This window comes from Ornithorhynchus anatinus, chromosome 14 (assembly GCF_004115215.2).
Source record: "Ornithorhynchus anatinus isolate Pmale09 chromosome 14, mOrnAna1.pri.v4, whole genome shotgun sequence".
Taxonomy (NCBI): Eukaryota; Metazoa; Chordata; class Mammalia; order Monotremata; family Ornithorhynchidae; genus Ornithorhynchus; species Ornithorhynchus anatinus.
This window is the reverse complement of record NC_041741.1, coordinates 18,823,877-18,847,859: the sequence shown is the minus strand read 5'-3', so window position 1 is coordinate 18,847,859 and position 23,983 is coordinate 18,823,877. Positions and strand designations below refer to the sequence as shown.

General features: G+C 52.6%; 1 protein-coding gene across 2 annotated transcripts in view; it reads right to left on the bottom strand.

The window, feature by feature from the left end:
• Window positions 1–23,983, bottom strand: part of TBC1D15 (TBC1 domain family member 15) — a 72,292-nt gene that overhangs the window by 13,076 nt on the left and 35,233 nt on the right. For both annotated transcript variants that reach the window (XM_029079442.1, XM_029079443.1), the window contains 5 exons: window positions 22,746–22,874; window positions 21,141–21,244; window positions 16,536–16,630; window positions 12,976–13,092; window positions 3,622–3,722 (listed from right to left, as the gene is read on the bottom strand). In XM_029079442.1, coding sequence (XP_028935275.1) covers window positions 3,622–3,722; window positions 12,976–13,092; window positions 16,536–16,630; window positions 21,141–21,244; window positions 22,746–22,874 — 546 coding nt within the window. The remainder of the gene's footprint in view (window positions 1–3,621; window positions 3,723–12,975; window positions 13,093–16,535; window positions 16,631–21,140; window positions 21,245–22,745; window positions 22,875–23,983) is intronic.

Sequence of the window (23,983 nt, the reverse complement as noted above, 5' to 3'; positions counted from 1 at the left end):
AGGCTGGGGCGGATACCAAATGCCTCAAGGTCCTGAAGGTCGTTGACTCGGTCTACCTATCACCTGCGGAGACCTTGCCTAGTTTCCCTCATTTTCTACTCCACTCCGTGCTTCAGCCCACGGTGGGCTCCCGGTCCCTACAGGGGAGTCTCCCACCTCACTTCCACCGCAAATGTCAATCTCCGTTGCCTGAAATTCTCTTCCCCCCGTTCCCCAAACTGTGATCCCTCACGCCTCTAAAACTCTACTTCAGATCCGCCTCTTCCGCAAGTCACTCCATGACTAACGTCATCTGAATTTCTTTACGCCGATTTTTCCAATATTTTTGGATTCCTACCGCTCCTATTCTACCGCTCTTTCACAACAGCACTACTGAATTTCCACGCCCCTCTTGCTTCGCCATCTTTCTCGCCGAGCGCCAAACATCTCTCTCGAGTAACTGGACTAGGATTAGAGAGATTAAAAGTACATTTCAACATCTATCTACTCTCTAGCAGCAGAGCCTGTATTGGACCTTTCTTAAACGGGATGTGAAAGAACTCCGATAATTAAATAACGGACCAATTTAATTCCTAACCTTTCATTCCTAGCACCTATCGGCCTTGCTGTTTGATCACGTAACTGTGTTTAATATATTTATGTTGTTTTTTGATCTAGCCAACACATTACTGAACTTTACATTCTTTCCTATGGGAAATTAGATATATCTCGGGATCGGCACGTAACACGTTCTCCGAAAATGCGGATGGATTACGAACCGTCACGTCGGGGGGGGATGTTTTCCTGCCGAGTTACACGGAACGAGGTGAGTTTCCCATTCCCTGCAGGATGACAGAACTCGACGGGTAATGAAGTGTACTTTGTAGATCCGTTGTGGCCATCCCTCTCCTTCCCAACTGAGCCCCGGAATCCCAACGCCGTCCTTCCGCGCTCCACTTTCCCAAGCCACTCTCCTCCCGATACGGGGTCCCCCGGCCCGGCGGCCAGACGCCCGAACGGCCCGGCTGCCTCACGGCTCTCTGCCGGGCTCCACTCTTTACCCCCCCCACAGCACCCCAGGTCCCCGAAAGCTCCGATCCCACCCTGCGCCGGCCGACTTGTCCGCACCGCTCCCTCCGCTCCTCTCCCTCCCCTTCCGAGGCTGCGGGGGTTAACCACGCCTCTCGTCTGGCCACCGCACCAGACCAGCGGGAGCTGGGAACGAGGGGAGATTTTTTGCTGTTTTGGGGGTCGGGAGGGGGGTTAAATTCTTTTCTTTAAAGCTTCTATTAAAGTTCCACTTCTCCCACTCCCTTCTGCATCGCCCTGAGTTGCTCCCTTTAAGCATCCCCGGTCCCAGCCCCGCGGCACCTAGGTACTTATCTGTACTTTTATTGATTTATACTACTCTCTGTCTCTCCCTCTAGCCGTTGTGGACAGGGAATGTGTCTGTTATATTGTACTCTCCCAAGTACTTAGTAGAGCGCTCTGCACACAGTAAGCGTTCAATAAACGCAAGTGACTAATTGAGGGGGCTTGAGAGGAGACAGAGGAGGCGGGGGTCATGTTAGGAGTCTGGAGCGAGAGGAAAACTGTTCCCAACAGGACAGAGAGAAATTTGAACGGTGCAAATGTAGGAAGGAACAGGCCTTCTCTTGACAAAGCCCTCTTTTCCCCTGCTTGCTCTCCGAGTCTTCTATGTCCTTGGATCTGCGACCTTTAGCCATCTCTTATTCACCCCATCCCCGAACTCACAGCTCTGATGTACAGATCCTTAAATGTGATGCATGACACATTTATTCCTATCAATGTCTGTCTCCCCCTCTGGACTGTAGTCTCGTTATGCTGACTCTGGTGTACTGTACTCTCCCAAGCGCTTAGTACGGTGTTGTGAACATGGTAAGTGCTCAATAAATACCACTGATTGATTGCTTGATTGAAGGGAACTGATTTTCCACCTATGACCAGGTGTAACGTCAGGTGGGGCTAATGGATCCCGGGCAGTATCAGCAGATGGCGACACATGGATTTCGTGTATCGTGGTCGTCTGGTCCCAGGGCTTCACCGTGACGTGCTTTTCTGCTTAAAATTCTCTTTTCACGGTACCAGGTGAGAGGGTACCCACAGAGCTCCCTGTAACTCCGTGTTATATTTTTCAAAACTAGAAAGTTTTCTCTATTTTTATCGCGTTTGTGCTCTGGGTTTACGCTCCCTCTCCTCGCTGGACTGAGTCACCTGACGGCGGAGACAGTATCTCCTTTGTAATTTCCTTCCGTGCCTCGGTAAATCTCGACCGGATAATCAATTGACAGCGCTTAGGGAACACCCACCGAGGGGGCTCGGACTCCTTCTCCCCTGTACTTTCTCCTCACGCCAGTCGACCTCGCTAGATTGAACGTCTCTGACGGCAGAGTCTGCGTCTGCCATTTCTATCACATCGTACTCTCCCGACTGCTTGGGACGGGGCTCCGCCCACAGTAAGCACTCCGAGTCGCTCGGTCGGGTTCGGGCGTATTTACCGAGCGCCTCCCGTGTGCGGGGCGCTGGACTGAGCGCTTGGGAAGTACAACTGAGCATCAGGGAGAGACGATCCCTGTCCACAACGGGCTCACAGTCTAGACGGAGACGGAGATCAAAACAAGTCAACGGACCTCAGCAGCATCATTATCAATGGGTAGAATTATAGATATATATGCACATCATGAATAAAAAGAAATAGTATTACAAGTACTGGGCGGCGCGGAGGAAGAGGGGGGCTTAGTCTGGGACGGTCTCTTGGAGGAGGTGAGCTTTCGGTAGGGCTCTGAAGGAGGGAGGTTGGGCAGATTTGAGGAGGGAGGGCGTTCCAGGCCAGAGGGAGGACGTGGGACGACGGCGGGATGGGAGACCGAGGCCCGGTGAGGAGGGGAGCGGCACCGGAGGAGCAGAGTGTGCGGGCTGGGATGTAGAGGGAGAGAAGCGGGGGTGAGGTGGGGGGGGGGGGGGGGGCGAGGTGATGGGGAGAGCTTGGAAGCCCACAGTGAGGAGTTTTGCTTGTTAAAAAAGCCCATCGTTGGGCAGGGATCGTCTCTCTCTGTTGCCGAATTGTCCATTCCAAGCGCTCAGTACAGTGCTCTGCACATAGTAAGCGCTCAATAAATACTATTGAATGAATGAATACCATACTACGCACATGAGCGAGAACGACAGGGCTAACAGACGTGACGCAGGGTCACGAGGACCTTACATTCTAGCAGGGGAGACAGAGAGGTAGGAAGAAGAATCAGGGAGCACCTAAAATGGGATTTATACACCAGATGAGACCCAGGGCCCCGCACCTCCCCTAACTGGTTGATTTTAAAGTGAGAGACAGGACGGTCTAGTGGGTAGAGGTCAGGCCCAAGAGGAGGATCTGGGTTCTGCTCCGCGGCCTGTCCGCTGCGGGATCTTGAGCAAGTCACTTAACTTCTCTGTGCCTCAGTTACCTCACCTGGAAAAGGGGGATGCGCCCCAGCGGATGAGCCTGCATTCACCCCCGCGCTCGGAACAGTGACCAGCACACAGTAAGTGCTTAACAAATACCGTTAAAAATAAGTAATGCCCTCTATTATATTAACCTCATTAAAAGAAACCCGGAAAAACACACACCACAGCGGTTCTTACCACTTGATCCATGTACGATACAAAACACCAAAAGGCATCCACTTCATTCTCCATTACGTACAAAACGGGGGACAGCAAGTCGCTCATTCCTTGAATATAGCCTTAAAGAGGGGAAAGAAAAGAGGCGGTCCTTAAAAAAGGCGTCTTTTAGAGACTTCAGAATCAGTGCTCATTTTTCCCTCGGCCTTCCCATCGGCTAGATTCCAGGACCGGTGACATTTTCATGAGTTCAGATTGGTATACATTTCTCTCGTAGGTACGTGGGGATGTCCGCAAAAAATCCCGTGAGGGCGGTGGAGCAATTTCCGTACGGGGACCGACCGAAAAGACAAGACCTTGATCCTCGAAGGGCAAAGTTGGGCCCGACTTGTTCATGCATTCATTTATTCCATCAGATTTACCGAGAGCTACGTGCAGACCGCTGAACTGAGTGGTTGGAAGATTATTCCTGAACAACGGACACGTCCCCTGCCCACGATGAGCTCAGAGTCTACGGGGGGGGGGGGAGACGGACGTCGATCAGCATAAATACAAAAATTACAGATATATACAGATGTGCTGCGAGGAAACAGATACGTCCCCGTCCACAACGAGTTCACCGTCTTCGGCGGGGGGGAGAGACGGACGTCGAGAAGCATAAATACGTATATTACAGATATATACAAATATATATATCTGCTGCGAGGAGGGCAAGGAGGATCAATGAAGGGAGCGAGTCGGGGCGACACAGGTGGAGGTGAGAGACAAGGAGAAGGGGACCTAGGGAAGTTTTTTTGGAGGAGATGTGCCTTCAATAAGGCTGGGAGGGAGGGGAGGGCAATCCATCTGTCGGCCAGGAGGAGGGAGGGCGTCCCTGGCCGGAGGTGGGACGCGGGTAAGAGGTCGGCGGCGAGATGGACGAGATGGAGTCCCGGTGAGCAGGTTGGCGTCAGCGGAACCAAGTGTGCAGGCCGGGCTCTATATTAAGAGTAGGGGGGTGAGGTAGGAGGGGACGAGGGGATTAAGTGCCTTAAGCTTGCTGCGGTTTACAAAATTCAGGCGGGTCAGGGTGAACGCTCACTTGTCATTCACCAAATTCCACACCACCAAGCCAAGGGGGCTTAAATCTTAGAGGCGACAGCTTCAAAAACGCGGGAAACACTTATTTATACAGAGGGTACGGGGACTGTTACCACGAGAAGTTTAGAAGGCAGCCCTTCTTACGCCTCGGTGTTTCGAGGAGAGTGGTCCGGTCCATCGGCGGTATCTGTTGAGCGCTTACTGTGGGCAGAGCACCGTACGAGCACTTGGGAGAGTACAGTGCAAGAGGGTTAGTAGCCGCGTCCCCTGCGCAAAACAGGCTTAGCGTCTAAAGGGGGATCAGGGGTTAATATAATTCATATTTTATGGATACGTACGTAATATTTTATAGATACATTCTTAAGTTCATTCATTCATTCAATAGTATTTATTGAGCGCTTACTATGTGCAGAGCACTGTACTAAGCGCTTGGGATGAACAAGTCGGCAACAGATAGAGACAGTCCCTGCCGTTTGACGGGCTTACAGTCTAATCGGGGGAGACGGACAGACAAGAACAATGGCACTAAACAGCGTCAAGGGGAAGAACATCTCGTAAAAACTGATGGCAACTAAATAGAATCAAGGCGATGTACAATTCATTAACAAAATAAATAGGGTAACGAAAATATATACAGTTGAGCGGACGGGTACAGTGCTGTGGGGATGGGAAGGGAGAGGTGGAGGAGCAGAGGGAAAAGGGGAAAATGAGGCTTTAGCTGCGGAGAGGTAAAGCGGGGATGGCAGAGGGAGTAGAGGGGGAAGAGGAGCTCAGTCTGGGAAGGCCTCTTGGAGGAGGTGATTTTTAAGTAAGGTTTTGAAGAGGGAAAGAGAATCAGTTTGGCGGAGGTGAGGAGGGAGGGCGTTCCGGGACCGCGGGAGGACGTGACCCAGGGGTCGACGGCGGGATAGGCGAGACCGAGGGACGGCGAGGAGGTGGGCGGCAGAGGAGCGGAGCGTGCGGGGTGGGCGGTAGAAAGAGAGAAGGGAGGAGAGGTAGGAAGGGGCAAGGTGATGGAGAGCCTCGAAGCCTAGAGTGAGGAGTTTTTGTTTGGAGCGGAGGTCGATAGGCAACCACTGGAGTTGTTTAAGAAGGGGAGTGACATGCCCAGATCGTTTCTGCGGGAAGATGAGCCGGGCAGCGGAGTGAAGAATAGACCGGAGCGGGGCGAGAGAGGAGGAAGGGAGGTCAGAGAGAAGGCTGACACGGTAGTCTAGCCGGGATATAACGAGAGCCCGTAATAGTAAGGTAGCCGTCTGGGTGGAGAGGAAAGGGCGGATCTTGGCGATATTGTAGAGGTGAAACCGGCAGGTCTCGGTAACGGATAGGATGTGTGGGGTGAACGAGCAGGACGAGTCAAGGATGACACCGAGATTGCGGGCCTGCGGGACGGGAAGGATGGTCGTGCCATCCACGGTGATGGAGAAGTCTGGGAGCAGACCGGGCTTGGGAGGGAAGATGAGGAGCTCAGTCTTGCTCATGTTGAGTTTTAGGTGGCGGGCAGACATCCAGGTGGAGACGTCCCGGAGGCAGGAGGAGATGCGAGCCTGAAGGGAGGGGGAGAGGACAGGGGCGGAGATGTAGATCTGCGTGTCATCTGCGTAGAGATGGTAGTCAAAGCCGTGAGAGCGGATGAGTTCACCGAGGGAGTGAGTGTAAATGGAGAACAGAAGAGGGCCAAGAACTGACCCTTGAGGAACTCCAACAGTTAAAGGATGGGAGGGGGAGGAGGCTCCAGCGTAGGAGACCGAGAATGATCGGCCAGAGAGGTAAGAGGAGAACCAGGAGAGGACAGAGTCCGTGAAGCCAAGGTGAGATAAGGTACGGAGGAGGAGGGGATGGTCGACAGTGTCAAAGGCAGCAGAGAGGTCAAGGAGGATCAGAATGGAGTAGGAGCCATTGGATTTGGCAAGAAGGAGGTCATGGGTGACCTTAGAGAGAGCAGTCTCGGTAGAGTGGAGGGGACGGAAGCCAGATTGGAGGGGGTCTAGGAGAGAATGGGAGTTAAGGAATTCTAGGCATCGATTGTAGACGACTCGTTCTAAGATTTTGGAAAGGAAGGGTAGTAGGGAGATAGGACGATAACTGGAGGGGGAAGTGGGGTCAAGAGCGGGTTTTTTTAGGATGGGGGAGACGTGGGCGTGTTTGAAGGCAGAGGGGAAGGAGCCCTTGGAGATTGAGTGGTTAAAAATAGAAGTTAAGGAAGGGAGGAGGGCAGGGGCGATGGTTTTAAGAAGGTGAGAGGGAATGGGGTCCGAGGCGCAGGTGGAGGGGGTGGCACTTGCGAGGAGGGAGGAGATCTCCTCTGAGGATACTGCAGGGAAGGATGGGAAAGTAGGGGAGGGGGTTGTTGGGGGGGAGGGGAGAGGCGGAGGGGTGACTTTGGGGAGCTCAGACCTGATCGTGTTGATTTTCGTGAGGAAATAGGTGGCCAGATCATTAGGGGTGAGAGATGGGGGAGGGGGAGGAACAGGGGGCCTAAGGAGAGAGTTAAAGGTCCGGAACAATCGGCGGGGGTGACGGGCATGGGTGTCGATGAGGGAGGAGAAGAAGCTTTGCCTGGCGGAGGAGAGGGCAGAGTTAAGGCAGGAAAGGATAAATTTGAAGTGTGTGAGGTCGGCTCGGTGCTTGGACTTTCGCCAGCGGCGCTCAGCAGCTCGAGCATAGGAGCGTAGGAGGCGGACGGAGGAGGTGATCCGGGGCTGTGGGTTAGTGGCGCGAGAGCGGCGGAGGGAAAGGGGGGCGAGAGAGTCGAGATGAGTAGTGAGGGTGGAGTTGAGAGCGGAGACCTGATCGTCGAGAGTGGGAAGAGAGGACAGGGCGGCAAGGTGAGGCGAGATGCTATTGGAAAGACGGATGGGATCGAGAGAGCGGAGGTCTCTGTGGGGCAGTAGCGAAGATTTGCAGGGGGAGGGAGTGTGAGAGATGAGGCAGGTGAGAAGGTTATGGTCCGAGAGAGGGATTTCAGAGTTGGTGAGTGAGGAGATAGTGCAGCGGTAGGAGATGACAAGATCGAGGGTGTGACCGAGTCGGTGAGTGGGCGCGGTATGGTGGAGGAGGAGGTCGGCAGAGTCGAGGAGGGATAGCAGGCGGGCCACGGGGCGGAAGGTGGGGCGAATGCCGAATGCCCAAAGGTCAGTGTCAGGAACAACTGAGAGGTCAAGGAGGGCCAGGATCAAGTACGGCTCTTTAAGGATACAGAGGTCATCCATTCGTGACCCGAAAGAGCACCGTCTCGTGCTAGCGAAAGGGCCGAAAGCCAGACCGCCGAAGGTCGAGAGGTAGAGAGGAAACTGAGGCCGCGGGTGCTCAGAAACGAGAGCGGGGAGATGAGGCGAGATCCTCCTGGCCCGTAAGCCGGGCGTGGGCAGGGATTGTCTCTTTATTGCCGAATCGCGCTTTCCAAGCGTTTAGCACAGGTGCTCCGCACACCGGAAGCGCTCCATAAATACGACTGAACGGAGGCGGCAATAGCCGGAGGAGGCGCGAGGGCTGGGGCCGAGCCATCGGAGAAAGAGAGATTGAAAATGGAGTGATGGGGGAGAAGGGCCGGAGCGGATGATTTTAGGAAGCGCGAGGCGATCCGGGACCGCACGATCCTCGGGGGCAGGGGACACGTCTACCGACTCTGTCACCTTGCCTCTTCCCTGCGCTTAGAACAGTGCTCCGCGCACGGTGAGCGCTCGACGGATCCCCCCGATCGACTACAACAACCCGACCGGTTCACGACAGCGGCTCGCGCCCGGCTTCCGCTGCTCTCGCCCAAGTTAATACCGCTGAGGTGCTTCCTCTGGCCGGCCAACGGGGCGCCTGCCGTATTCTGCATTAGCAGCGGTTCTGTTTCCTGTCTCCGACCCTTCCCGTGAGCACGGACAGCCAAGAACCGTCCCGAGTTTGCTCCTTGTTTCAGCATTCCATCTAATACGCTCTCCGGAGGTTTGTCCGCTCCGCTTCCTCTCCCTGACGCTCAAAGTCCGGCGCCGTGAGCTGTCGTCAGTTTCTCTTCCCGTCACTCCGACGCCGCTTCTCACCTACGGAAATTCTTCCGTCGGATCCTTCCGGGTTTAATTCTTTTATTTTACCTCCCCCTGCTGGTTATTCGACCTTTCCCAACCTACTCCGCGATATTACCAAAATCATCAATTAACGGTTAATCTCCCCGGAGAATATCCCCTACCTACCACTTCGGGGTGATCGGTACAAGGTGCGTATCCGAAACACCCGACGGCCTTAGTCTCTACTCACACAGAGGCACCCTACCTCATAATACGGCCGTTCAAGACTCATCCAACGTTTCTGAGCGGCACTTTAAGGCCGCATCGTGGGCTCCGTTTTCTCACGGACGCTCTACGTTCAGATCTTCGCTGGTTAGCATTTACTGAGCACGGAGCACTGTACTAAGCGAGTGGGAGAATACGACGCAACAGACACGCTCCCTGCCACAACCAGCTGTTCCCAAACCTCTGGAAAAATATGAAATTCCTTTACGTGCTCTCAATCCATAATGGTAGTTATTGAGTAGCCCATCTTGGCAGAGCGCTGTACTACGTACTCGGGAGAGCACGATAAATGGAGCTAGCCGACCGATTCCCTGCCCTCGAAAAGTTTATTAACTAGCACCCGTTGGCAAAACATTTCAGAGTCGCCTTATTTTCGACTTGACTTTTCAATTCAAAGGTTCCCTCGCTCAAGAAAAGCGAACCCCTTGTGCCCCTGCAGAATTTTCCCAGCAGATTTCCCCGCCGTTTATTTTTCAACTCCGTCTCTTTCCCCTCCATTTCGGCTCCTTTCTTCCCCATTTCCGACTTGGGCTCGGTCCAGATTCCTAAACCAACTCTGGAAGTCAGTGACCTCGATTAAACCGTAGAAGGCTACCGCATTCGGTCCAGCCAGACACTCTTACCGATGGAAAAGTGTTAACGTGCAGTTACAGGACGCCCTTTTTTCGGTTAAGGAAATTTACATAAAGAACGTTTTCCTTCGCAAAGGAGGACGGTTTGTGAAGTCTTGATGGACCTTGAAAGAATGGTTATAAAAGAATAACCTTTCATCCTCTAAATCTTTAGCTTTCATGGACGGGAACCTCACTCCTCCACCTCTACCAAGTCTTGATAGAGAAACCAAGGACTCATCTTCCTATTATGATTACTTTTAGGCCACGTCACTTTAGAATCCGTGGGCTGGACGGAATATAGTAATTCCACTCCAATATAAAGTGCTTTTTAAAAAAAATTAGCATTTAATAACTGTAGCGGGACGCTTCAGCGTGGCCGGGTCGCCGAGCGAGAATGACATAAGCCCAGAGAGGGCGGGACCGATTACGGTAACGGGGCGGACGGGCGCTGCCGGCTTTCACCCTTGCCCACCTCGTTCCACCGGCGCAACGGCCAGCGGGAGGCAGGGACGGGGGCGGTGAGTTCTGCGTAAGGCCGAGGCCACTGGGCCGGAGCGCTCGAGCCCGGCAGGCAAGCCGCCGAGGGAACTGCGGAAATGGTTCACCAGCCACGCTCGCCTGCTCCCTTCCGGGACTCGTGCGGGGCCGGGACGGTTCTTCCGTCAGAACCCTTCGTCCCCAGGTCGGCCGGAGCCCCAACAGGCTGGCGTCCCCCCCCCGGCCCCGGTGTGGAGATTAAGGGGGTCACGCTTTTTCGCCTGTACTTTCAGCACGGCAGACATTTCCGAATCGGATGGCGTGGACGGTGGCTGCTCATCGAATCAGCACTACCGCAGCTGAAGCGGAATACTATTTAAGTTACTTTCGGAGCAGAGGGAATGAAATAAGTCAACTGCCCACCTCAATGCCAAAAGAAAGCCGTGACGAACGCAACTTCAAGTGGTAAGTACAGTGCTCCGCACGGACTAAGCGCTCAGTAAATACGACCCGCATGAATGAACAGCCCTACGTCCTCGGCATACTTAGTTCCTAGTATTTTCACCACAAGGATCGGAGAGCGATAACGACGGCCCTGATTCCCGTAGGATGCCAACGTTCGGGATGTTTTAGGGACCAGAATCCCTCGAGTCAGAAAGATTCACGTTCCGAAAAAAAATTATCCCTTTTCGGAGCCGCTGACTAAACTGCTACCGAATTTTGCCAGACAACTAAGGGATACCGAGGGTATTTAGATGCATCTTCGACTACTCACTCATACGATGAAGACCGGAACTAAATGATACGTCGGTGTAAATGTAGCCGCCACTGAGGCCATTTTTCGAGTCTCTTCCTTTATATCTCGAAGCTTCCCGAAGGCAGGAATCCTCCTGGGGGACAATCTTTAGAACCAGTACGGCACTCTACCCACCGAGGGTGTTCACACTAAATGCTTTCCAAGTCGATAACGGTCCCGACCCCCGCCCTCAGAACGATTTGCCTGCCCGGCCCTGCCGGAAGGGGGGTGGGGGGGACGCGGAGAACATGCAAATCAACCTCGTGGGGAAGTCTGACGGCGCGCTCTTTGAGAACGTCGAGTTTCTCCGTCACGGGAAAGTGACGGGGAAAGGACCAGCTAAAACTACGATTTCCAACTCGGCTCTCTCCTCGAAGGTGCCGGGGATCTACTAGATTGCAAGCCCCTTTTTAAAAAAGGAGGTCGTTAGGCGCTCTACAGCGCGCCGGGCGCTGTACTCCTGCGGCAGAAAACGTGATTACCGACTCCGTTACACGGCGCGCTCCCAGACGCTTAGTATGGTGCTCTGCACGCTCAGTGAATACCACTGACTGACGACGGTGATGCTCCGGCTTATCTCTCTCCAAGCACCGGCATCGCGATCAGCGCAACATCTGTTGAGCGTCCACTACGTGCAGAGCTGGGCAGAGCTCCTCGAAGAGCTTACGCTCTAAGCGGGGGAGAGGCACGCTAAACTAACAGGCGGGAAAAAGGAAAAGGGGATTTCTACATGAGTTCACGCCCAACGGAAAATTAAACCACGTCTACAGACGCTACGGGAGACGGTAAGTGCACGGGCGCAGAGCTGGGGCGGAAACGGAGAAGTAACTGTTGGAAGGGAGGATTTAAAGATGAGAAATCAAAATCTTTGGAATCGGGATTCCAAAAGGGCTTAGAAACCGGCGAGCGCTGCGGTCCGGTGGATTCGAAGAGGAAGGGAGAGGCCGGCAGGTCGTGATACGCGGTCCGAGGCAGGAGAATTGGGAACAGGGCGCGGTGAGGTAGGTGAGCTTGAGATGAGTGAAGGGTTCAGGATGTGGAATAAGAAGAAGAGAGCGGATAGGCGGGAGGGCGACAACCGACCGGGTCTTAAAAGCAGGAGTTTCTGCTTAATGTGGAGAGGACTGGGCAACGACCGAGATCAGAGAGGCGTTGGGTGATAGGAGAATGATTTCTGAAGAACGATCCAGGCAGCGGAGAGCGGGAAAGGGGAGAGTCTGGAGGCGGGGAGGTCAGCGAAGAGGCTGTCGAACTGGGACACGTAAGATGCCTGGACGGGGGCCGGGGGGTGTCCATTTGAATGGAAGAAGAGATGTCTACTGGATATAGTTTGGAGGATTTAGCGCTGGACACCTAAGCAGGAGGCGCCTCTATTGAAATCCTTGTTAGATGAGGATTCCACACACGAGACCAATAAAAGGCAACGCGAGTCGTTTGCAAAAGCAGAGCCTCAGTTTGGGAGATGTTATAACTAACTCCAGGACCATGTCAGCATCGCGACCGAGAACCACTTTTCTGAAGTTTTTAATATTCGGTATTGCGCTCTTAAAATCGGTGCACGCGTTGCTACGCGTTACTAATTAAAAAGAAAAACTTTCCCGGGCTACAGTTGGCAATTTTATCCACGACGGTTCTTACAACGTTGGATTTCAAAACGCCCGCCCTGCTCAACTTCCCGTTGCCAAAAGGAAGGTTTTAACAGTCTTTCCCCATCAAATAACAGTTTAAAAAAAAAAAAAAAAAGGCAGAGCAACATCCACTCTATCAAGCCTGTCGGTTCTGCAGATCGTCTTAAATTACAGAATTAGATGTAGAATCAGGAATTTTAATAGTGCAGAACGATGAGCCGTGAAATAAATGACCCAGATTGGTTTTGCGGACTGTCCAGAGTATAAGGATCTGGAGAGACGCTATAGGCAAAGTCTACATTCAATTTACTCTCTTATTTAGATGTCATTCTACACAGGAAGATGGATTAAAATATAGGAAACCAAAGTTAGGGTTTTTTTGCAAAAACTTTAGGATTAACCGAATGTAATTAAAACGGGCGAAAGCAACCGGTGCTCATCGCTAGACGCCTTCAATCTAGAAAGGAAGCAGTCTTACCCCAACAAAATTGGCAACTCACCCAAATCGAAATCGTACATGCAGTAGGTCATCAAAATATCATGGAGCAGGATCAGTCCGGGATTATCTTGACCTTCATAGAACTTATTGGTCCGGTCCGTTCGGTAAACATCCTTTTCTGCGCGGAAAGAGGAATGGTCCATTTGCCGTATTCCGCGTCCCGCTGCGAGCGAGTTACCCGGCCCTTAACGGCTCTCTCCTACCCATTTCTTAGAACTTTGGCCCGACTCTGAAATCAGGCTCACCCGCCGCCACGTTTTTCCTGAGCGGAGCGCGAGGGAGACGACTGGCCTTCAGCTGCAAGCACGACTTGTCGGTTTCTGACCCGTCCTTCCCCTGGCATTCTTCGGTTTCCTACGGCTTCCCGCCTAAAGCCCCGGCCCGGGGCTCAGAAGCGGAGCCTCTGTTCACCGATACCTCGGGAGGGGAGGAGAGTGATTCTGGAGAGTCACCACAAGCCACCCCGTTGACAGATGGTCAATCGGTGGCATTTAAAGAGTGTGTACTGGTGAAGAGCACTGTAATGATAATGTCGGTATTTGTTAAGCGCTTACTATGTTACTGTTCTAAGCGCTGGGGTAGACACCGGGCCATCGGGTCGTCCTACGCGAGGTTCCCAGTCTTCCTCCCCATTTTCCAAATGAGGTCACTGAGGCCCCGAGAAGTAAACTGACTTGCCCACAGTCACCCGTGCCGATATTCGAACCCACGACCCAACTCCCAAGCCCAGCCTCTGTCGTCTGAGCCACGCCGCTTCTCGCACTTGGGAGAGTACAGCACGCGGGTGGCCAGCCTTCCTGCTCCCGGGGAGCTCAGAGGGGGGGAGCGGGACATTAAGAGAAAGTGACAGATCGCTTGGGAGTCCGAGGTCGTGGGTTCTCATCCCGGCTCCGCCGCGTGTCAGCTGGGTGCCTTTGGGCACGTCACTCCTCTGGGTCTCGGTTACCTCATCTGCAGAATGGGGATTAAGGCCGGGAGCCCCACGGGGGACGACCTGATCGCCTTGTCTCTCCCCCCAGTCACAGAGTAAGCGCTTAACAAATATCATCATTATTATTATTATTATTCTAGCTAAGGTGATTACTCCGCAGAAAGGAAAAAAAAATCCAGCTTTTTGCAGTGGTGCCTTTGCTAACCTAAAGACCACGGCCCATTTTCATCTCTCTCTCTGGGTTTTGCAAAGCCCCCCAAGCTTCCGCTGCTCATCACCCCCATTTTCAATTGCTTACGGGAGGCTGATCTCTTTCTAAAAACGGGATTTTGCATACGCTCCCCCTCTCCCCCCGAGCCCCCGGTGACGGCCCAATCTTCTCCGCGCAGAGCGGAGACTCGTCACCCCCAGCTTTACGGCGCTCCAACAGTTCTCCCTCCACCCAGGCTTTCCTCCTCTCCTGCCCACCTTCTCACAGGGCCTCGATATCATCTCTCACCACCAATATCTTACTCCCTTCTGCCTTCAGCTCGCTGCCGAACCAGCGGACGCTGCTCTCCCCCATTTTCGAGCCCTCCTGAAATCGCACCGCCTCCCAGGAGACCTTCTTTCATTACTGTCTTATCTCCCCGACTTATTTCCCATCTGAGCGTCGGGCCTCACCCAAGTAGTTAGATGCTCACCACAGCCCCTCCTGCATATTCTCTATCTGTGGCCGAACTGTCCGTTCCAAGCGCTTAGTACGGTGCTCTGCACATAGTAAGTGCTCAATAAATACTGCTGAATGGATAGTGCTTGTGCATAAATCTTTACACTAGGTTATGTCCTAAAGTAGTTGAGCGTCTGCCTCCTCTAGACAATAATAATAATGTTGGTATTTGTTAAGCGCTTACTGTGTGCAGAGCACCGTTCTAAGCGCTGGGGTAGATACAAGGTACTCAGGTTGGCCCACGTGAGGCTCACGGTTAATCCCCATTTTCCAGATGAGGTCACTGAGGTCCAGAGAAGTGAGGTGACTTGCCCACAGTCCCACAGCTGCCAAGTGGCGGGGCCTGGATTCGAACCCACAACCTCTGACTCCCCAGCCCGGGCTCTTTCCACTGAGCCACGCGGCTTCTCGATATACAGAGGTGATATAACGGTAAAGGTATCTGTTAAGAGCTGGCTACGCGTCCACTGGGGTAGACGCAAGTTAATAATGAGACCGGAAGCCCTCGCTGGCCCACGCGGGGCTCGCATCTAAGCGGGGGGCGGTATTAGATCCCCATTTTAGAGGAGGAAACCGAGGCACGGCAGAGCGGGGATTAGAACCCAGGTCCTCTGAGGCCCACGCGCTTTCCACTAGGCCAAGCTGCGCCCGGAGGAAAAGAGGACGGCCACAGTTACCGCGTAGGTGACCGGGTGCGTAAGAGTGACGTAAGTGACCCCCCGAAATGAGCGGAGGACCCCGCGGAGCCCGGCCTGCGGCCCCAGCTCTCTTCTGGAGACCCAGGGGCTCTGCCTCCCGTTAATGACTAGGAGAGGCAGTGTGGTCTACTGCCACGACCGCGGGCTTGGGGGTCAGAGGCCCGAGCTTCTCCATCCCAGCCCTGCCACCTGTCCTCCGCTGTGTCACCTGGGGCGGGCATCTCACTTCTCTCCGCCTCGGTTACCTCCTCTGTAGGGGGATTCAAGCTTTCGCCCCGTAACGTGGACCGTGGGCTCCACGGGGGACAGGGACAACGTCCGACCTTATCATCCTGCATCTACTCGAGCGACCTGTACAGCTCTTAATAAGTACCATTTTTTTAAAAGTGCAAAAAAACAGCTCCCGGCCTCAAGGATTCGCCGATTTGGGGGGGCGAAGGCAAATGCGTCAGAAGAACTAACACGTAAACACGAAAGACTCCACGCCAAACTTCATCCCTCTGTCCCCTCTCGCTTTCTCTTCCCTATGTCCAGGACAGGAAAGTAAAGCTCCCTATATTCTCGATTTTTCTAAGGGCTCCACTCTCCCTTCATCCACCCTCGTCCTCCACCACCCTGGAGACGTGTGCCCGTCGGGGCCGAACCCGACGGGGAGTCGGAAAGAACGAGCGCAGTGTCGGTCGAGACAGAGGTTCCTCACTGCGACTTCTCCTTACCGTCGGCTGCTTCGGGAACCGCTCGGAGAATGCAACTCCAGTGTCGGAAGAGCGTCTCTTCCGGGTCCTATTTTCCATACGTTGGAAATTCTTTGGCCTTTGAAATCCTGGCACAACTAGAATCCCGAAGGGAATTCCAACCTGGGCTGCTTTATGACTTCCGACGTGGAATACGTATCGGTGAATGAGGCCCGCACACTGACTCACACGAATCTGACCAGATGAACCGTAAGGGGACCATGCCGGCGATAGTGAGCGCTCACGACACTGCGTGACACGTCTGCCGATACACCGTACCTACACCTAAAATCACCCTTTCTTCCCGTTGCCCCGCAGAAAAGAGCACTACGAAAAGTACGGGAATTTGGTTTTTTGCAACCCTAAGATGACCTTTCCTGAGTTCCGACTTGGTGGGCCGTATTCTAAGTCTGAAGAACATCGCTTCTTTCATCTCAAATATCTGAATCGGCCACTTCCGTCAGGTGTAAGCACGAAAAGAAACGTTACCTATTAGACTCCTGTAATCGCGTAGCCTCGAATTTCTTTTTTCTTGTTCCTCACCGATAGACTTCCACTGTAGTTTCATCCTGAAATATTCATCTCTAAAGAAGAAATGCAAACCAAAAAAAGAAAACAACTTCATAAATGTTAAGGGTAACTGTGCTCTATTAAAAAATTCAACTCATCAAAATAACAAATAGAAAGAAATACATCTTGTATGGACCACAGAGAAGAGAGCTGAAAAATATTTACATCAATACTCTATTCTTTACAGAACAATGTTGTATTAATGTATCAGTCCCAGGTATCTCATACAATTACGAACAAGTAATATCAAAGAGTTAAATAATGTCCATTAACTACCATCCTCCCTATTCTGACGGGAAATTTCCACAAGGCCTCCTCATGACAAACCTCTCTACCTTGCAACTTGACTGAACGACCGAATTACTTGTAAAATTTAGCCCAGTGCAAAACCTAGCCAGAAAACAGGTAAAGAATCCAAATTCATGAATGTAACGCATTTGTAATGCGGCGTAGTCGGCTCCGGGAAGACTGCAAGGAGACTACGCCTCCAATACGACTTCCCAAAAGGTATACTCGATGCCAAAGGAAAGAAAATCACTTGGCAAAGGACAAAAATAAATGCAAGAATGAGGCGCTGATTCAACGAAATGATAGACAGAACACAAACAAAACAACAGAAATAATTTCTCCAAAATGCAAAAGAGTCCACTGTTTCGATCACCGGTCACTCTTGAAAAATTAAAGACGCTCCTTGTAAATTTACGATGAATTTCAACTCACTGAGAGATCTGGAAGGCACGGAAAGGCAGGTTGTGGATGACATTTTAAGCATCATCTCTAATATAATGCCTTGAACTCTAAAAGTGAATTTCTCTCTCTCATACTGACTTTATTTAGAATTGAGAGAGAACAAATCGCACCAGTTAACATCAAGAGTCATCCAAGAACTCGTGGCAAATACAGTATCTGCTGACGTTTAAATCAAAATTTCAGCCATCGACGGTATTTACTGAGCGCTTACTTGAGAAGATATAATGGAGTAGGAAGACACGTTCCCTGCCCTAGAGGAGATGACAGTCTAGATGGGGAGAAAGACATCAAAAGACATTCCGGCTATGAACATACGTGACGTGGGGCTGGGGAGGGCGATAAATATCAAGGGTCTAAAGGGTACAGAGCAAACTGCACAGGTGATGGAGGAGAGAGAGGAAGAAAGACGGCTTAGTTGGGGAAGACCTCCAGGAGACGCGATTTTAGTACGGCTTTGAAAATGGCGGGCGGCTGGTGGTCTGTCATATTTAAAAGAGAAGGGAGCTCCAAGCCAGGAGGAGGAGGGCAAGGGGCCGGCGGCACGATAGATGACACCGAGGTACGACGCGAAGGTTGGCGCTTGCAAAGCAGAGCGCGTGGAATGGATTCTAAGTTGGAATCCCGGGAGGTAAGAAGTGGGGAGGCTGACTGACTGCTTTAATGCCGACGGTGAGGAGGTTCTGACTGACTGGAGGTGGATGGAAAATCACTGGAGGTTCTCGAGGAATGGGGAGCCCGTGAACTCAACCGGGTTTTTTGGGGTTGTTTTAAGAAAAATGATCCGGGCAGCGAAGTAAGGACGGAGTAAGGAAGGTCAACAAGGAGGCTGATGCGTTAATCGGGGCAAGATATGAAAATAACCGCAATGATAATTACAATATTTGGTAAGCGCTAATAATAATTATATTTAAGTGCTTACTAGGCCCAGTTTTAAACACTGGGGGAGATACAAGATAACCAGGTTGGACCCAGTCTCTGTTCCACATGGGCTCCAAGACTTTACCTTGAATGAGGGAACCGAGGCACCGAGAAGTGAAGTCACTCGCCCGAGGTCGCACGGCATACGAGTGGCGGAGCCGGGATCAGAACACGTGACCGTCCGACTCCCATGGTTTCAAAAAAATAAATAAATAACTCCTGGCAATCCTGAGATGGATTTTGCAAGAATTTTCTTCTAAGAATGTGCCATTTCCACCTAAGGAGCCCTAACGGCGTGGAACCCAGGTTCTATCAGGGGAAAGCTAACAACCTCTATCCTCAGAGAGGATCTAACCTCAGCGGAGGAACAGTTTGAACGGAGAGGAAAAGGTGAATTTTGGCAATGTCGTGAAGGTAGAACCAACAGGATTTGGTGACGGACTGAATATGTGGGATCGGAGAAAGAATAATGTTAATAATGTTGGTATTTGTTAAGCGCTTACTATGTGCAGAGCATTGTTCTATGCACTGGGGTATACAGGGTAATCAGGTTGTCCCACTTGAGGCTCACAGTCTTAATCCCCATTTTACAGATAAGGTAACTGAGGCACAGAGAAGTTAAGTGACTTGCCCACAGTCACACAGTTGCCAAGTGGCAGAGCCGGGAATCGAACCCATGACCTCTGACTCCCAAGCCCGTGCTCTTTCCACGGAGCCACGCTGAGAGAGACGAGCGGAGGATGATGTCAGGGTTATGGGCTTCTCGGTCTGGGAGGAGAGGCGATGGAAAAGAAAGGAAGGGAGGGCAGGGTCTGGGGCGGGGAGACGAAGAGGTCCGTATCGTACACGTTAAGTTGGAGGCGTCAGTGGCTCGTCCACGTGGAGATGTCCCGAAGGCAGGACGAAATAGAAGAGGGCAAGGAAGGAGAGAGGTCAGGGCTGGAGAGGTAGGTTTGGGGATAACGATAATAACCGTGGTCTCTGTTAAGCTTTCTCTATGTGCCAGTCACTGTACTAAACACTGGGGCAGATACAAGCCGATTGGACTGGACACGGTCCCCCGTCTCACCCGGGGCTCCCGGTCTTAATCCCCATTTTGCAGATGAGGTAGCTGAGGCCCAGAGAAGTCAAGCGACTTGCCCAAGGTCAAAGAGCAGACGCGCGGCAGAGCTGAGATTAGAACCCAGGTCCCTCTGACTCCCAAGGCCGGGGTCTCCCCGCTAGACCACGCCGCTTCCCGACCAGCGGCAGAGTGACGGTAGTTGAAGCCCTACGGAGAATGAGTCCCGCAAGGGAGCGGGTGCAGACGGAGGATAGAGGGGACCGGGCCCGAGCCACGAGGGGCTCCCGCAATTAGAGGGCGGGAGGCAGAGGAGGAATCTCAAAAGGAGCAGCCGCAGAGATGGGAGGAATACCGGGGGGCGGACGGTGTCGGCGAAGGCACGGTTAAGGTAACGTTTCCAGGAGAAGGGGAGAGCTCACGGCGACGGAGGCAGGCGAGGATTAGCACGGAGTAGCTGCCGGAGCAAGAAAGAGGTCGTCGCTGACCTTATAAAAGGCAGTTTCCGTAGCCTGATGGGGTCGGAAGCCTGATTAGAGAGGGTCAAGGCAAGAGTTAAAGCAGAGGAAATGAAGACAGCAGGTCTGGAGAGGAATGGTAAGGAGACGGATAACCCGAGGGAGCCTTGGGGTCAAAGGAAGTGTTTTTTGTTTTGTTTCTTAAGGGGGGGGGGGGGGCGAGAACGTGTTTGAAAGTGAACAGGTGAAGATGGAAGACAGGAAAGGGGCAGGGATTAGGGTGAGAGGCGCAGGTGGAAGGGTAGATGTGAAAGGAGGCGGGAAGTCTCCTCCTGGGATAGTGCTGGGAAAGATGGGAGAATCGAAGAAGGGGCAGGGGAGATTCGGGGAAGATCGTACCCGATAGTTTCAATTTTCTCATTACGGTGCCCGGTCGGCGCAAGAGAGGGGGGAGGGAAAGAAGGGAAAGGGGTTCGAGGAGGGATTTTAAATGTCTGAAACGACCGGTGAGGGCGATGGGCGTGGGAATCAATAAGGATGGCGAAGTGCCGTCGCCGAGGAGAGGGGCGGTGACGATCGATGGGAGATGGGGGAGGCCAGCCGTCCGTCTGGATTCCCGCTGGCGGCGCTCCACGGCTCAACCCCAGGAGTGGAGGAAGCGACTGTGAAGATGCTTCAGGGCTGTGGGTTTAAGTGGGACGGAATTGGCGGAGGGACGGGGGAACGGGGAAGTTGCGTTCAGAGGAGAGGGCAGTGCTGAGGGTGGTCCGGGTACGGAAACAAAATGGGACACGATGACTTTAGAAAAGCTGAGCAGGCCGAAAGATCGGAGGTCCCCGAGGGGGGACGGGGCCGATCTGTGGGCAGCGGGCGTACGGGACCGAAGGCGGGTGAGGAGGTTGTGGTCAGGGAGAGGAATTTCCGAGTGGGTGAGAGGGTAGAGCTTTCCCGTGACAGAGCGGGGGTTCCATGACTTTAGGACTCCTTAGGTGGAAACTGCGTATTCGTAGAAGAAAATTCTTGAAAAATCCATCTCGGGCTTGTCGGGTTTTTTTTTTTGGAAACCCTTCCATCTCTAAATTCCTCACAACTAAAATGCCATGCCACTTTCCCACAAAAAGAGCATATGCAAAAAGCAGTGAGCACCAGGTAACCTAAAAAAGCAGCAGAGTTTCCTATGCTAATTTCAAATTTGGGGCTTCAGTACAACAATTTTGCGCATACTCCGATTTATTTTACGCAGGCCCCAGATCTGAACCTCTGAAATCATAGTAATTTCCCTGCCTGAGGAACTGTGAACGAAGACACGTTTCTTCAGAGTGAAAAGGAGCTACTTACGTTTTTCTCTTCTGCAGGCTAGCCTGTTCCTCCTTGGTACTATCCCAGGGAAAATAACCCAGAAGAAATTTCCACGCTTGCTTTCTCACTGCATGGCAGAGGCCCTTGGAAAAAAAACCAAAAAAACAGGCAAATTAAAATCCCTAAGAAAGGAAAACTGCCCAACCTGCTTTAAAAGCCTACCGAAGAAAGATCAATCTTTTGGGGGGCCAGTTGGGAAATAAAACATAGCTCTCCGTTTGATTTGGTGACTAGGCTGTTCTCCCTGGCCGACTTCTAATGGCTTGCTTTTTTGTTTGTTTGCTTTATTGCATTTGTTATAATTATTATTAGCAGTATTAATAATATATATATATATAGTATTATTATTATTTGTTAAGCGCTTACTGTGTGCCGCGTACTCTACTAAACTCTGGGGGAGACACAAGCTTAGCAGCTCGGACGGAGTGCCTCTTCCGCACGGGGCTCACGTCAGGTAACGGAGCCCCGGAGAAGCCAAGTGACTTGCCGAAGGTCCCGCAGCGGACAAGTGGCCGCGGCGGGATTAGAACCCAGAGCCTTGTGACTCCCGGGCCCACGCTCTACCCGCTAAGCCAAGCTGCGTGGTTTTGGGGGGGGGAATGGGAGAATTGGGAACATGCAGGGCAACCAAAGCGGGCTTCGGCAGGCCAAATGACTCGACTTAGATTTTGGACATATCGTCAGGAGGACGCGTTCTCTGGAGGAGACACGACTGCCAGGAAGAGTCCAGGGAAAACGTGGAAGAGGCAGACCGGCGGCCAGATGGGGAGAGACCCTGACGACGACAGTGAAAGAACCGTTGGAAAGGTTGCGGTTCATGGCAGGGGACGGGTCGGTCTGGAGGAAGCATATAATAATAATAATGTTGGTATTTGTTAAGCGCTTACTACGTGCAGAGCACTGTTCTAAGCGCTGGGGTAGATACAGGGTAATCAGGCTCACATGATTACAGTCTTAATCATGCTCACATGAGGCTCACAGTCTTAATCCCCATTTTACAGATGAGGGAACCGAGGCACAGAGAAGTGAAGTGACTTGCCCACAGTCACACAGTTGACAAGTGGCAGAGCCGGGAGTCGAACTCATGACCCCCGACTCCGAAGCCCAGGCTCCTTCCACTGAGCCACACTGCTCCCCCCGTGGAGTCGCTACGAATCGGAAACGACTCGACGGCACGCGATAAAATAATAGCGCTACTAAAGGGCAGTGACACTCGGGGTGGTTGGACGGCCCGATTTCCGCGACGCAGCGTGATGTCCTGACATCAGGCGGGATACGTTGTGGACAACTGATCCTCGAGTGTTCCTGGGAGGAAGAGAAGGGGGTGGCCCCGGTTTCCCTCCCTCCATCCGGCACCACTGCTTTCCCATGGTGTACCCATCCCAGTACACCGCAAACCCGGACACGGCTTCAGAACCACAGAGCAGAAGCCAAGACGGAGGGGCACTTAAAAATACCACCACCGAACGCCATGCTGGGCCCGGACGGGGGACGGACCAGCCGAAAACCAGACGGGCCGACGCTGGACGAACGGCGGCCTCGACAACGCACCACATGCAAACGACGAAATATTTTGAAAGTTACCCCTCGGAAAATCTTCTCCTTCATACTTTGGACATTTAAGATTCTTCCTTCCGAATCCACGCTCTTGTTCCATTCTTCAAACGACACGGGGTCTCTCCTTTGAACCACAGGCCGTTCTCCCAGATCGATCTACAATAGAGTGTCGTGAATTGTTCTACGGTAACCAGGAAAAACACACAAAGGGGATCGAATTCTCGTAATGAAAAGGTATAAGGGTGTTCCAGATAATTAAGTTTTCCGGACGTCGGTCGCATCCTCCCACACGGCTTCCCTCCCGTTTTTAATCTGATGGGCTACTTTGGTTCTTCTACATCACTTTTCTCTCCTAAACCTAAACACACACAAATAGCGGGTAGTAAATTAAAAGAAACAGGCATTCCCTATAGCTTTCAATTATATACAGAGAGAACAACACCCTAACTGTTCCACCGGACGGTCCAACTATTCCCATCTCGCAAAGGGCTCCCAGCTTTCCATGTTGAATGTGGGGGCAACAGAGGGTTAGGCATTTTAGGAGCATCTGGGAACAAAGAAGAGATGGGTTTCAAAGAACAAACAAGCCAGAGAGCCACCGTTTGAGATCTTTTCCGGTCGGATGGGAAATTTTCAGCCTTCGGGAGGCCGGGAGTTCACCTCGAAAAGCTTCCGGGGCAATGTCCCCATCCCCAGGGAGAGGATCCCTACAGTTCTGCATGACAACTGCTTAGGTTACAGGCTTCTTTGGCAACCATACTGTAAAACTCCCGTCTCCCACCCTGACTAAAAAATATATCCTACTGCAATCCTTGTCTGGTCACACGCTGACGAGTCGTATCCGACCCGCAGCGATGCCACGGACACAAGGCTCTCCATCACCTTGCCCCCTCCTACCTCTCCTCCCTTCTCTCTTTCTACTACCCACCCCGCACTCTCCGCTCCTCTGCCGCCCACCTCCTCACCTATCCCACCGTTCTCGCCTATCCCGCCGTCGACCCCTGGGTCACGTCCTCCCGCGGTCCCGGAACGGCCTCCCTCCTCACCTCCGCCAAACTAATTCTCTTCCCCTCTTCAAAACCCTACTTAGAGCTCACCTCCTCCAAGAGGCCTTCCCAGACTGAGCTCCCCTTTTCCCTCTGCTCCCCCTCTACCCCCCCTTCACCTCCCCTCAGCTAAGCGCTCTTTTCCCCCCGTCCCTCTGCTCCTCCCCCTCTCCCTTCCCCGCCCCTCAGCACTGTGCTCATTCGCTCAATTGTATATAC